General features: G+C 41.8%; 5 protein-coding genes across 20 annotated transcripts in view; 1 reads left to right on the top strand and 4 right to left on the bottom strand.

Moving 5' to 3' along the window:
• LOC145520159 (C-C chemokine receptor type 3-like) overlaps positions 1 to 8,202 on the top strand; it is a 33,829-nt gene extending 25,627 nt beyond the window's left edge. The window contains exons 1-2 of one of the 3 annotated variants that reach the window (XM_081525977.1): positions 4,926 to 4,978; positions 6,512 to 8,196. In XM_081525977.1, the coding sequence (XP_081382103.1) occupies positions 4,926 to 4,978; positions 6,512 to 7,595 (1,137 nt within the window). In that variant the 3' untranslated portion in view covers positions 7,596 to 8,196. Of the gene's footprint in view, positions 1 to 4,925; positions 4,979 to 6,507 lie in introns of those variants that run through there. The other 2 variants (XM_081525978.1, XM_081525979.1) reach the window with 2 other exon arrangements.
• Positions 1 to 13,839, bottom strand: part of XCR1 (X-C motif chemokine receptor 1) — a 325,532-nt gene that overhangs the window by 167,021 nt on the left and 144,672 nt on the right. Inside the window, exon 2 of one of the 2 annotated variants that reach the window (XM_081526006.1) lies at positions 3,622 to 3,871. The exons of the other annotated variant lie outside the window; for it this stretch is intronic. The gene's annotated coding sequence lies outside the window, so the exon portion shown is untranslated. The remainder of the gene's footprint in view (positions 1 to 3,621; positions 3,872 to 13,839) is intronic. 2 annotated transcript variants of the gene reach the window in all.
• LOC145520162 (C-C chemokine receptor type 1) overlaps positions 1 to 13,839 on the bottom strand; it is a 243,236-nt gene that overhangs the window by 84,725 nt on the left and 144,672 nt on the right. Inside the window, exon 2 of one of the 2 annotated variants that reach the window (XM_081525996.1) lies at positions 3,622 to 3,871. The exons of the other annotated variant lie outside the window; for it this stretch is intronic. The gene's annotated coding sequence lies outside the window, so the exon portion shown is untranslated. The remainder of the gene's footprint in view (positions 1 to 3,621; positions 3,872 to 13,839) is intronic. 2 annotated transcript variants of the gene reach the window in all.
• LOC145520160 (C-C chemokine receptor type 1-like) overlaps positions 1 to 13,839 on the bottom strand; it is a 214,249-nt gene that overhangs the window by 55,738 nt on the left and 144,672 nt on the right. For 5 of the 12 annotated variants that reach the window (XM_081525984.1, XM_081525994.1, XM_081525981.1 and 2 more), the window contains exon 2: positions 3,622 to 3,871. The exons of 5 other annotated variants lie outside the window; for them this stretch is intronic. The gene's annotated coding sequence lies outside the window, so the exon portion shown is untranslated. The remainder of the gene's footprint in view (positions 1 to 3,621; positions 3,872 to 13,839) is intronic. 2 more of the 12 variants (XM_081525989.1, XM_081525987.1) reach the window with 1 other exon arrangement.
• Positions 1 to 13,839, bottom strand: part of FYCO1 (FYVE and coiled-coil domain autophagy adaptor 1) — a 268,566-nt gene that overhangs the window by 247,664 nt on the left and 7,063 nt on the right. The window lies entirely within an intron of this gene.

Here is a 13,839-nt window from a genome sequence, read left to right as displayed (position 1 = left end):
TTCTGTTTCACACATCCTAGTGTATATATGTCAATGCTACTCTCTCAATCCATCCCACCCTCTCCTTCCCCTGCTGATATATATACTTTAGATGATTCATCAAGTTCACCTGAGAGGCTGATCCCCTCAAAGAGACTAAACACTTAAATACACACACACACACACCAGATTAGTGATGTTACTAAACTGGAATATCATTCAGCACATGGCCCTCTTTCAGACATGACTGGCTTAACCAAACTCCCATTATTGTCAAGGATCAGCACTCTTCATCATAGGCATGGCAGTTTTCCACTTTAGTTAAGTTTTAGAATAAAACAGATTTCAAATTAATAGTATCTTTTTTGTACTTTGGGGACTTTGAAAGGTTGGAGGGTGGATGTCTAATTACAATCAGGAACCAGAAACACCACTATTATTTAACATCACTGTAGAAGTTCCCACCAAAGCAAGAAAGTGAGGGAAACAAATGAGAAATACCAGAAAGGAGGATATAATTCTGTCAGTCCTTCACAGATAATATGACTATCTATCTAGTAGTCCTAAAGGTATTTATTTTTAAAAGTCGGTAAGGTAACCAGCTTAAAACATGTAATTTTGTTTCACACTACCAACAATTGTTTAGAAAATTTGTTAGGGAAAAATATCTCATTCACAATAACCTGAGAAATATAAAGGTAGATAAAAATGTAAAATGAAACGTGCAACACCAATAACTTAAAAGCCCTATGGTAAGCAGAGTAAGCAGACATAGTGTGTTCCCAAATATAAAAGCTTGACATGTAATGTTATCAATTCTTCCTAAACTTATTTACAAATGTAACAAAATTTCACTTAAAATTATGTTTTTGTAGTTGATCATGTGATCCAAAAATTTATCTAATAGGACAGATGGTTCTAAAAGGTAAGACATACTGGAAATGAATACTGAAAGGCAGTTGTTTAATTAGATAATATATATAAATAATCTAATAAATCTAAAGTAATTAAAAGAGTGTTTCTAGCACAGAAATCAATGATTTCTATGTGAAAAGTACACAGGCAGAATCAGGAACATGAAGGAATATATGGCAAAGGTGATGTTTCCAGTTCAAGGGGAAGAGGGTAATTATTCAACATATGGTATCTTCAGATTGGTCAACCATTTAGAGAGAAATAAAATAGAAGTGCTGCTGCTGCTGCTGCTAAGTCGCTTCAGTCGTGTCCGACTCCATGTGACCCCATAGACGGCAGCCCACCAGGCTCCTCCGTCCATGGGATTTTCCAGGCAAGAGTACTGGAGTGGGGTGCCATTGCCTTCTCCGAAATAGAAGTGCACTCTGTACCATATATCAAACCAAACTAAAACATATTAGTGATCTGTATGTACAAAAATGTAACCATAGAGATACAAAAATATATATAAACACTCATGTAATCTGGGGGTGTGGAGGCCCTTATAAATGGAACCCTAAGGAAATAACTGTGAGCTTTGGAGACACAGAGCCCCAGCTCTGCTGTGTGCGATCAGAATAGTGACAGAGCCTTGCCAAGCCTCTGTTTGCTCATCTATAAAATGAGGATATAGAAATCTACCTTGCAAAGCTGTGAGGACAAGTAAGCCTGTATAAAGTACTGGCCTAAGAAAGACACAGTTGTTTGTTATTGACTCTTATCTTACACTGGTTATGTGTAAAGAATGTAAACTTTCTGAACTCACAGACCATTTTCTTCTCAGTATTTTTTCCTTCTCAGGTGGTTGTTGAAATTAAGCAGGAAAAACACTCATATCGTACAATCTGATGATATCCTGCATTATTTGATCCATACTGAGAAAGAAATATTTCTCCCACCCAAGGGCATTGTGCTGGCTGGGACTCAGGACCAAGGAGCTGGAGGTCCAGTGCACTGGTCTGATTCGGGGTGTCTTTAGAGTTTAATAAGACTCTTTGAGAGGATTCTCAAAAGGAGTGGCTCTGGCTTGCGTTTGGGGAGGTGTTTGAGAGTCCAGGAAACTGGTTTTCATGTCTTCAAAGACAGGAAGGTCTGAATTACTGTAAATCCCAGGGGCTGGCCTTCTGATATTCACTCTGGATATTTAAGCACAGTGTCCAGCTACACAGGCTGAAAGACTGGCCCAGCAAGAAGAGAGCAGGGGCCCTGCAAATATTCTCCAGGTTCAGAATTTGCCAAAGGCACTAAGAATCGTGAAGTGGGAAGAGAAAATGTGGGCACGAATAATTTGGAGGCATCCAGGGAGCTGGTGTCCTGTGGTCCACCTGTCCTCACGCAGGTGCCCACTGCGGTCTTCTGAACAGCCTTCTCACTCTTCCCATGGAGGCCAGCCGAGCCCCTGCCAATGCAGGCCTCAAGACCCAAAAAGATGCCTCCCCTCCCCAAGTCTGGGTGGTTGTATGCCAGCTTGACCCAAGATCAAAGGGGAGAACCTAGCCCGTAAGATCTCTTAATCTGAAAACAAAATTCAAATGCTTTGCCTAGTGTGCCCTCTTCTTCAAGTTCCTTAGATTTCAGTTTGTGGTTTCAAGTTCTGATGAGTAAACCCTTCATCTTGTAATTTGCCTAGGTTTTCACCCTAGAAAATGTCTGCCAAATCTTCTAGCAGTGCCTGCCTAAAAACATTAGCTTGCAGTAACAGTTTAACTGATAAGGAAATATAAAAAAATTTTAAATTTTTAGTTTTAAAAATGACAATCCACCTACCTCTCACAACTATTTTGATTATTTGTCTGTTGCCTTTTATATGTACATTTAATTTCACGTTGTTGCAATCTTTGTTTACACATTTTACATTCTCTTCATTCTTATAAACATCTGTCCATGATTTTATCTGGTATCCAAAACTAGTTTTAATGACTACATAATAAGCTATTCTTTAAATGGACTATAATTTATTCAAAACATCCTTCATATGTCAAACATTTAGATTGTTCCCATTTCTTGTTCCCATTGTTCTTGTTTTCTACTATGAGAACAATGCCACAATGAACATCTTTGTGCACATTATGTACTGGTAATACATTTTCGACCTTTTCGCCTTAGGGTAAAATCATAGGACTAGAACTAATGGATTAAAGCCATGTGTATCTTGAAGGCTCATGTTAGATACAAAATTTATTAAAACAAGTTACATAGCACCAGCAATGAGTAAGGTTCCAGCAATGAATAAGGTTCACTCCAAACTCACCAGCATTGAGCATCACCATTAGATTTTTTTTATATAATTAAAATGACATTTCAAACTTAAATATATTTTCTAAAGAAGGATTTCCAATTCTAAATATTTTTTTTCCATTCAACTTTGCAATACTCACTAAAATTTTACACTGGTGAATGTGAATTGATAAAGTTATGAGATAGCCATCACCTCATCCCATTTATCACAGTATAGATGGAGGTTGCATATATATTTGTTGGAGCTGGCCAGACAAGAATGGCAGGGAAAGGGCTCCCCTCCTTCTGACTTCAGAAATTATGAGAAAAGAGACCCTGGAAGGAAGCAGTCACAGCTGTGTGTCCCTATCTCTCCTATCCAGGCTTTGACCAGAGTTAGGGGGTTTGGAGAGCTGTTTGATAAACTAGAGGACTCTCAAGAGGATATCTCTCTGCAAGGCACCTCCTTACCTACATGGGGTGGCCAGAGCAGTTAAGTTGGTGGTCAGGCAGAAAAAAGATCTGGTTTGCAGTCTTGTGTGTCCCTTGGTTTGTACAGGACACACACATGGAGTCAAGGAGGAGCATGTCTGCCGGGTGCCTGCCGGTTCAGAAGAAAGAGTAGAGCTTGGGCCAGGAACTCGATGGCGGTGTGGTTCTCCATTCTACAGGGCTGAGTGAAGACTCCATCACCCTGGAGAGGTCACTGTGCCTGGGGAGACTGAGAATGAATGGATCCTGAGGTCATTACTACAAACACTGCAGCAGATGCCAGCACAAAGACTCAGGGTTGGGACTGGGTCGACCCCCACCTTAGCAGACACCAGTCACGTAAATCAAGAACCAATAGGAGATTAGAGTACCCTCTTCTCCCTCTGCCCATGCATCGAGTCATGCTGACCCTTCCCCCATATCTCTACTGCCACCTTAGAAAGGACCAATTAGGAGACAAGGAACCGAAATTATAAGCTGATTAACAGAGGATGAGTAAAACCTAAAGTATCATTCAAATGAATGGAAGGGTAAGACTAAATTCAAACCACTTAGGACTAAAATTTGTGAATACTTTTTTCTTCTACCCAGCAGGTAGGAAGCTGGTAACAGAGATTCAAATAGTTTTGGAAACTAAAGAAACTTCATTTACATTGCACAACTGAATTGTACTATGGGCAATTTTGGTGAATCAGCTAAAGGAGTATGATCTCAATGTATGTAAAACTTTGTATCCATGTATGCATATATAGAGAAATGTTAATGGTAGTAAACTCATCATGGTGAGATCTGGGGTGGTTTTTACTATTTTTTCCTTTTCTTTATGATTGATGTTGTTTGTTTACTATTACTATATCATTTTTCCAAACTGCAAGGACTGTGATTAAGAATGCAGACAGGTAAAAACTCTGTTTTTGTGTCTCTGATCTCATGTAACTAGTGACCAAGGACTTGACTTCTAACTCTACTTGTTTTCCAGTGGTTGCAGTCTAGGCCCCTTTCCCCTCACACGATTCTAGAATATTAACACTCATCATGTTGGATTTATGGAAATAACACATGAATTAAAGACAATCTTCAAGTTGAACAACACTTCAGTGAAATTCGTTTTTAAAGTTTGACTTGTTTTCAGATCAGTCTGTGAGAAAAGGAAAGAAAATATAAATAATTAATGATGAATAGAGGCTCTTTCCACTCTTGCCTTAAACATTAAGGTTTAGAGAGAAACTCTAAAATGCATAACAGAGCAAATGAAGGGTATTTTTTCTCAGCTGCTGTGTATTATGCCATTGGGAATAAAAAAGCTGATAAGATCATATAAGTCAGCTGCTACTCAATTCCATTTTTAACCTCAAAAGCCTGAATATGTGTCACTGATCAGTAGATGATGGACCAGCCCAGAGCTATGAAAACAGATCAAGTTCTATCCAAGAGCCTCTACTTTTTCCTGATTTCATGTGAAACCCCTTCTCATTGCCTTTCTTTCACTTCTGCTTTCTACCAATTTACAGTTTTCTCTTTTTCTAATTTAAAATATGATCTCATATATACTCTCTGATTTGATGCTCACCACAACCTTGGGTGGCTATCATGATCCTTATTTTGGAGATGAGTAAACGAGGCTCAGAGTTAAGGGCTTGTCAGAGTCTTCTCACTGGTGAGCAGAATGGCCAGGAACAGCTCCTATGTCTCCCCTCTCTACAGTCATTTGGACTACACAGAATTCTGACAGGTGCTGACTTTAGGGTCCCAGTATTTTGTTAGCAAAGCAAAGACAATCCTCGCCATTGGCTCCAATTACTGCATTTCTAAGGCCTGCCTTGAGAAATCCCTGCTGATGTACATTCATGACCTCACACTTGTGCTTTCACAGAAAAGAGAAGGTTAGCAGGACCCCTGAGGAAGCAGGGTAGGGATTAGCTGCCTTTCATGGACTTGTCTGTTTTTCCTTCTTCTCCAGTCAAGTCTGTAATTCTAAGAAAAGCAGGCACTGACCCTAGGGATCCTGGTCTAAAAAATCCAAAATCTAAGAAGTAGTCCCATTGGCGCATGCTCAGCCCCTTTATGAGGGGGAAGCTCTAAGGGGTCTGTTGTAGGCACGTGACTGGCTTATGTCAGCGTTGTCAGGAACAGGAAAAGGGGACGCTGCTTATAATTGTTACAACAGTTAATAACTACTATAATAGCTAATTATAATAATTATTATAAGTTAAAAATCACTGTACTTGAATCCAGTGATGAGAGAATTGAGCGTAGATACTGAAGATCCAGCCTTAACTTTTGAAATTGCTTACTAAAGGATTTTAGACTCATTATTAAATTTCTTTAAGGTTCAATTTCCCCATTACTGTATTTTTAAATTTTGCATTTTATGTTATGGAGCCAGGGAGATGGGTAGTTATTTCTAAGGATAATAATCACTATTATTAGCATTTGGTTTTTAAATGGATGATTTTGAAGGTCATATATAAACTATAAAACATGAAACACAAAATTTAAAAATACAGTGATAATATAATTATTATAAGATTATTGTTATCATTACCCAACCTATCTCTCCCTGTTTTGTATTTCTTCCTCCAAATGCTTTCAGGATCAACATCCCCACTCTTCACTACCAACCACAATGTCCGTTTCTTTCCCCATGCTGGATCATGCTGACTCTCAAAATGCTGCATCTTTCACTTCTAACATTTACCCCTGCCCCATGACATATCTGATACACCTTTGGAAATATATGCTGAAGAATGTATAGGTTATTTATTCCATGTGGTTTTAGTGGGTAAGTGAATAAACTGACTGGTATGGGTCACAAGGAGTGATCATAGTTAACTGTGGGGTTACTTCTGCCTTCTTCTATCACAGGGACAAGGAAAATGGTGACCTCAGTTGATGGGATTGAAACTGTGGGTGAAGTTGCTGGGACCACACCCTACGACTATGAGGAGGCACTGCCATGCGAGAAAAGCAATGTCAAGGAGCTGGGGGCCCAGTTCCTGCCCCCACTGTATTCCCTGGTGTTCATGATTGGTCTGCTGGGCAATGTAGTGGTGGTGGTGATCCTCACAAAATACAAGAGGCTCCGTATTATGACCAACATCTACCTGCTCAACTTGGCCATTTCTGATGTGCTCTTCCTATTCACGCTGCCATTCTGGATTCACTATGTTAGGTGGAACGAGTGGGTTTTTGGCCACCACATGTGTAAGTTGCTCTCCGGGCTCTATTACATGGGTTTGTACAGCGAGATCTTCTTCATCATCCTCTTGACCATAGACCGGTATCTGGCCATCGTCCACGCTGTGTTTGCCCTTCGAGCCCGGACAGTTACTTTTGGTATCGTCACCAGCATCTTCACCTGGGGCCTGGCAGTGCTAGCAGCCCTCCCTGAATTTTTCTTTCATGAGTCCCAAGAGGAGGCTGGACAGACTTTCTGCAGTCCTCTTTACCCAGAGGATAATGAAAATGCCTGGAAGCGTTTCCATGCTCTGAGAATGAATATCCTGGGTCTTGCTCTGCCTCTGCTCGTTATGGCCATCTGCTATTCAGGAATTATTAAAACACTGCTGAGATGCCCCAGTAAAAAAAAATACAAAGCCATTCGGCTCATTTTTGTCATTATGGTGGTCTTCTTTATTTTCTGGACACCCTACAATCTGGTTGTCTTCCTCTCTGCTTTTCAAATGCACTTGGAGACCGACTGTGAGCAGAGCAGACAGCTGGACCTGGCTATGCTGGTGACAGAAGTGATCGCCTACTCGCACTGCTGCGTCAACCCCGTCATCTATGCCTTCGTTGGTGAGAGGTTCCGGAAGCACCTCCGCCACTTTTTCCACAGGCATATGGCCATCTACCTGGGCAAATTCATGCCATTTCTTCCTAGTGAAAAGCTGGAAAGAGCCAGCTCTGTCTCCCCATCAACAGGGGAGCAGGAACTCTCTGCTGTATTTTAGGTCAGATGCAGAACATTGCCTAAAGAAGATGCACAGACCAGATGAAGCCAACCTATTGACCTCTTCACCAGTCCTTTGAACTTCCAGCACAAGGGCTAAAGCTCTTGAAGCCATTAAAATATATACACAATGGTGATGGTATATCTATGCACCCCAAAGTCATTACCAAAGGTCAATGGCTGGGCAATGACTTATTATGAACCCTGAAAAAGAGAGCTTTGCTTGATTTACTCGAGTTACATAATTTTAATGCACCTGAATGTTAGATGGTAACTATATGCAGCTACAAACTAGTCAAGCTTTTTATATCTTAAACCTTAACTTCAGCCAATTACTGATATAAATCAAATATAATAAACATAAATGAAACATTAATAAATCAATTACATTTCTTCTTATTATTACAATGTAGTAAATCAGTTTATTGCAAGGACTGATGCTCAAGCTGAAACTCCAACACTTTGGCCACCTGATGCGAAGAGCCAGCTCATTGGAAAAGACTCTGACACTGGGAAAGATTGAAGGCAGGAGGAGAATAGAAGAGCAATTTGGCATTTTCAGTACAGAGAATAAAGGTCCTGCTTATAGAAACTTCTCAGAGCCCTGAGATGTGTGGACACTGTCTTATTTTACACGACTCTCATTGTTTATCCAGTAACTGTGTGTTAGGTGATACAGGCAGGATGCACAAACACTGTCTTAGGTTAAGCAAAGGATGCCAAACTGTATTAGACAAACACGATCCTTGCCCCCATGAAACTTTCCCTATAGTAGAGGATGAAAGACAGAAACAAATAACTCCAGTGCAAAGAGGAACACACTCAATGCTACACCTGGGTCAGGAAGAAAGACCATTTCCACTGGAATCTGAGGGAGGAAGACTTAACGGAGGAAGTGGCTTTTGAGTAGGTCTCTGAAGGAGCGGCAGGATGGAAGGGGAGGTTTGGGGGGAAGGCACTGTAAGCCAGCGAGGAGAGGGGAAGGCACGAATGTGGGTGGATGGCAGAGTGAGATGGGGAGGCTGGGATGGGGATGATTTTCAGGCAGAGCACCTTAGGCTTTATTGGGAAGGCAAGCAGAGCACCTTAGGCTTTATTGGGAAGGCATGGGGAGCAAGGCAATCAAAACGGTGTGTCAGGAAGATAATTCTGGTATCACATGGAGGATGGAGCAGAAGCCCCAGAACTGTGCAGGGAGCTAAGTTAGGAGACAAGTGCGAGTGTGGAGGCAAGGAAAGATCAACGAACGATCAAGAGAGGTGCCGAGAACACCCTGAGAAGAATCTGGCCAAGAGATAGTGTGAAGGAAGAGTTAAAACACTAGGAGCAGTATATGGTTGGTCTGGAAAAAAAAGGGGGGGGCAAAACAGAATGTATGTTAAAAAAAAAAGAGACACACACATTTTTCATTGTGCTTAGATGCACTGACCATCCTCTTAAAGGATATAAAAGAAAAGAGGAACAATGGTTGTCTCTAGGAAGGGGCGTGTGTAGACAAGAGGAGGAGGATAGTTCTCTGAATACTCTTCTGCATCTTTTGGACTCTGAAACATGGGAACGTGTTTTTCAAAAAAAATAAATATTTTAGAATTATATTTTAAAAATGAAGGACTAGGCTACTATTCACATGTGGTATCCATTCTACTAGCCATAAAGAGATTAGAAGTCCTCTGCCATGAATGAACCTTGTGACCTGGTTAGATTATTTCTAAGACCCTTTATAGCCAAAGTAAACTCTGATCTTGATAAGGTTTTAGAAAGTAGATGCTCAAAGTCTACAAAATACATTGTTGTTGTTGTTGTTGTGACACAGTGAACAGTTCTACAGCATTACCGCCTACTGGCCATGACACCAAGTGCAGTTCCTGTGCTCACTACGGTTTCCTCAGGTTTCCCGTGTTCAGTCATTCATCTGGTCACTTATCCACTCATTCAATAAACATTTGCTGAGCACATGTCATGTTATTAACTAAGCCCCTCAGGAAGCTACTGTCAGACTGAATTAGACACTGCTCTGTCCTATGCTGCCCCAGTTTAAAATCATGTCTTAAAAACTGCCAATGCCTAAAAATTCAATCCAAATGACAGAGACTTCCACTGAAGACCAGTTCAGTTCAGTTCAGTTGCTCAGTCATGTCCGACTCTTTGTGACCCCATGGACTGCAGCACACCAGGCTTCCCTGTCCATCACCAACTCCCCAGAGCTTGCTCAAACTCATGTCCATCGAGTTGGTGATGCCACCCAACCATTTCATCCTCCATCAGCCCCCTCTCCTGCATTCAAGACCAGAAAACACTCCAACTCCAGAACATTTCACATTCTAGTCAAATGCTTGGAGAAATGATGTACGTGCTGTTAGCCATCCATGCAATCCAGCCTCAACTGCTGGTGAGTGGCCTTGAGTTTTCTTACCTTCATGTGATCCTGTTGAAAAGGTCTTACCTCAGTTCAACCCTAAATGGACAGCACAGGATATGAACTTTGGAACACTAAACGGCACAACATGAATCTCAATTCGGCTAGGAAACTTTGAAGTTACTTTTTCTCTTTTTTGTGGTTCAGCCAAAATGTAAATGAAGCAATCATTTAAAAACTATACACCTTTGATTCTCTCTTCACTATGAAGTATCTGCCCTTAGATAACCGCAAGTGCAGGATCTATAGGTGCTGGTTCATACTCCCTCGATCCTGAAAGCTTTCAGTTCTGTGACCCACACAAAGCCACACAAAACCAAATCACGGATTCAGTGTGCTGCACCCTGCTCCCCATCCCCATGCTGTCCAATGGAACCAACGGCAACGACAGAAAAGTTCTACATCTGTGTTGTCCAATATAATCACTACTGATCACATGCGGTTATTGAGCACCTGAGATGTGGCTAGTGAGACTTGAGGAAGTGAAGTTTTCATTTTCACTCCATTTTAATTGAAATAGCCAACATGTGGCTAGTGGCTACTTCATGTGGTTAGTGGTGTAGCACTAGCCCCTTCAAACTTGCCTCTTCATATCTACTCTGCCTGTACATCAAGCCTCCTGTAGTCAGCAATCACATCTTGAACACTGTGTGACAAGCTAGGGAAAATGCCAATGATGCAAAGATGAATAAGATTCATTTCTGGAAAACTCACCATTCCGTGGAATAGACTCAAATGACTATAATGAAATGTGACAGGTGCCCAAAAGCCCCCGCAGCAGAAACAGAATGAAATCATTGAAGAAAGGTACACAAAAAAAATGATATTCTGATTAGGCTGGGTTCCCCCCAAAGCAATTCCTGAGCAGGAACTGGAGAACAAAAGAGTTTATTTGAAAGGGAACTCCAGGAGGGAGTAGGGAAGTTCAACAGGAGAGGAAGATGCCAAAAAAGGGTACATTACAAAGTATCTTCCACTGAAGGGTAACTGGAGCTCAAAACCATTAGAAAACTGTTGGGAAACAGTGTAACTCACAGTCCTCCATTATCCCATGTGAGGGGGAAGAAAGTTGGGGTATTAACGTTCCACTCCTATTGGTCATTGGCTGACTGGTGCTTATTTTCCAGGACTTTCAGCCTGCCTGGCTCTCAGAGCCCTTCCAGCTTTGGGAAAAGCACCCTGGCAACAAGACACAGATATGGATGCTGGAAGCCAGCCGGGCACACTCAGTTAAGGCTTGAGGGATAAAGTGTTTGCTACATATTTGAACGACTTTTTCATGAACCAAAGAGGGGAAGCGAGAGCAATGTCCAGGCAGGTAGGTCAATACGCTGGCAGCCACAACGACGCAAAAGTGCACTAGAGAGAGTCTCCTGTGGTGAAGACTAGGGTGACCTTGACAATGGCAGGTGACCTTGAACACACCTCAGTGTTGACTTTTCCTGACGCTCCTCTTTTTTTGCTGAGCATCATATTCTGCTGGTTTAAAAATTATGATCCTTTTCCAGCTTGAGTTTTTGACGTCTTCTTCAAATTCCAGAGCCAAATTTCTAATCTTCACACCTTCTGAACAAAGAGGGTTTATGTCCTTCGTAGTCTGTGGGCTTTCAATCACTGAAGTTTTCGCCCCTTTCTGCCCGAATAAATCCCTGGTTTAGTTAAGGTCGCCATTTGTCTTCTCAATTCACTGATCCAATCCAGGAGTCAGTGAACTGTGACCAGGGGCCAAACACAGCTCACTGCCTGAGCTGGGGGTAGAGTTTCACTGGAACACAGCCTTGCTTGTCTGTTTATGAACTGCTGTGGCTGCTGTTGTGCTACCATAATAGAGCTGAGTGGCTGTGACAGAGGCCGTACAGTCCACAAGTCCTAAACTGTTTACTTTCTTGTCTCTACAGAAGAAGTTTCCTGAACCTGGATAATTCATGCCCCACAGGATCTGGGGCTCTGATATGCATAGCCAAGATAAGAGAGACTAGATTTGGGGCAGGGCAGGGGGTTACTCAGCATGTGAGGTTTGTAAGACAAGCTGCCAAAATCCCTAGGTTAGTTCTAGCTTGACCATGGATGCAGTTCTAAACAGTCAAAATAGGGTTAGATTGTATAGCAGTCAAATGCTGGTCACTAATACAAAAATACTAACAGTCTATATCAAGAGAGCACACTGAAAGTTTCAACGGGCAGCCAGACCCCACAGATGCGGTGTTCTAAAGCAGGCTATGTGCAGAACTGACATAGGAATTGTTACAACATATTTCACAACTCTTGAGACACCTCACCTATACTGGGGACAAAGAAATTGAATTGATTAAAATTAGAGAGACACTTAAAAAGAACTCTCTGTTGAGGTCTGCTGGTACCACCTCTCCATCAGGGATGGGGAGGAAGGAAGGCATGGTGAGTGCTATCTCTCACCTCAAGCTTGGTAAGAGCTATGCCAGTGGAGCCACACAAAGAGATTGATACAAGTCACTCAGGTTAAAGAAGATCTGACTCTCATTCAGGAAATGGGGAGACCAGAGACAGGCCAGCCAGCTGCTTTGGGGCTGGAGTAGAGAAAAACTGCCACTACTTTGGGCTAGATTGATGCTTTCAGAGTTGATTTTGGCAAAGAACGTGGGATTGTTTTCCACAGACCAAATGAGAAAGCGCCGACTGGGGGATTTCTAATCTTGCCCAAGAAGACTGCCTGGATGGAGTTTGTCTGTAGGATGAGAAAAATATGTGTACAGTGGACAGCCAAAACAACAGGATATTCCTATTATGCTTGAAGATGAATATTCCCAGGGATGTCTTTAATGACTCTATGAAAGCAGTCCATGAGAGAAAGAATCAACCTTTACACCTGCCAGTCCCACGGGTGGAGCTGGGGGTGAAGTCACCACCTGATGATAGGGTCAGTCAAGCAAGAACTTTCCCTCCTCTCCCAGCACCCACCAGTGGGGGGACTAGAAACCACGTTTAGCAAGCAGGGGAAGGAGCAGGAATGCCACGGAAGGAGAGAGACAAGTAGGGTGGCAGCCCCTGCACGTGGTTCATCCCTCCACCAGCTGGAGGGAGGTGGAGGAAAGTTTAAAAGTCAAATCAAGTTGACCTTTGCCATTCATATGCGGATCAATCATTCAATTTCTGAATTGGAACCCTCTCCTTTTAGTGAGTTCAAATGATCAGGGGACTTTTTTGTACCTAAGCTTGATGACAGAAGTCATGGGAAGGTGAAACTTTTCACTGGGGCTGGAAGAATGTCAGCCTCTAATTCAGTTTAAAGGGACGTGAGACATGAAAGTAGATTCTATCTCATAAGCCCCGTTGGTTCAACATACTGGCGGTAAATTCAAGGACCCCAAATTTCAGCTCTTGAGGTCCACAGAGGCCTTACATGAATTTGCAGGATTGTTCTGCAGGACTTAAATGAATGTTAGAGCCCCCAGATCCTGGCTAAGAAATAAGGCAGAGAGAGAAAAAAAGCAATGATACTTAATATATATAGACAGATATAAATACATGTTAATATAGGCTTAAGTAGAGAAATACTTAATAATGCCTTTACAGTTCTATACACCTAGATTTTGCCTCGTGGCTAAGCAGGAGCTAATCCCCTGGCCAGTGCCCAATGGAGCTCTGTGATGACCTAGAGGGGTGATCTTGAGCCTCCCTGGGGGAGGCTCAAGAAGGAGGGAATGTGTGTATATAGTTATGATTCGTTCACATTGTTGTAGGGCAGAAACAACACAATGTTATAAAGCAATTATCTTCTAATTTAAAAATAAATTTTAAAAATAATAATAATAATAAAAAAAGAAGACTGGTTGCCTCTTGTAATCTAGAC

This window comes from Giraffa tippelskirchi, chromosome 9, assembly GCF_054371585.1.
Source record: "Giraffa tippelskirchi isolate mGirTip1 chromosome 9, T2T-mGirTip1v1.2.pri, whole genome shotgun sequence".
Lineage (NCBI taxonomy): Eukaryota > Metazoa > Chordata > Mammalia > Artiodactyla > Giraffidae > Giraffa > Giraffa tippelskirchi.
Note: the sequence above shows the minus strand (reverse complement) of the source record. Positions and strands in the feature narration are given on the sequence as shown.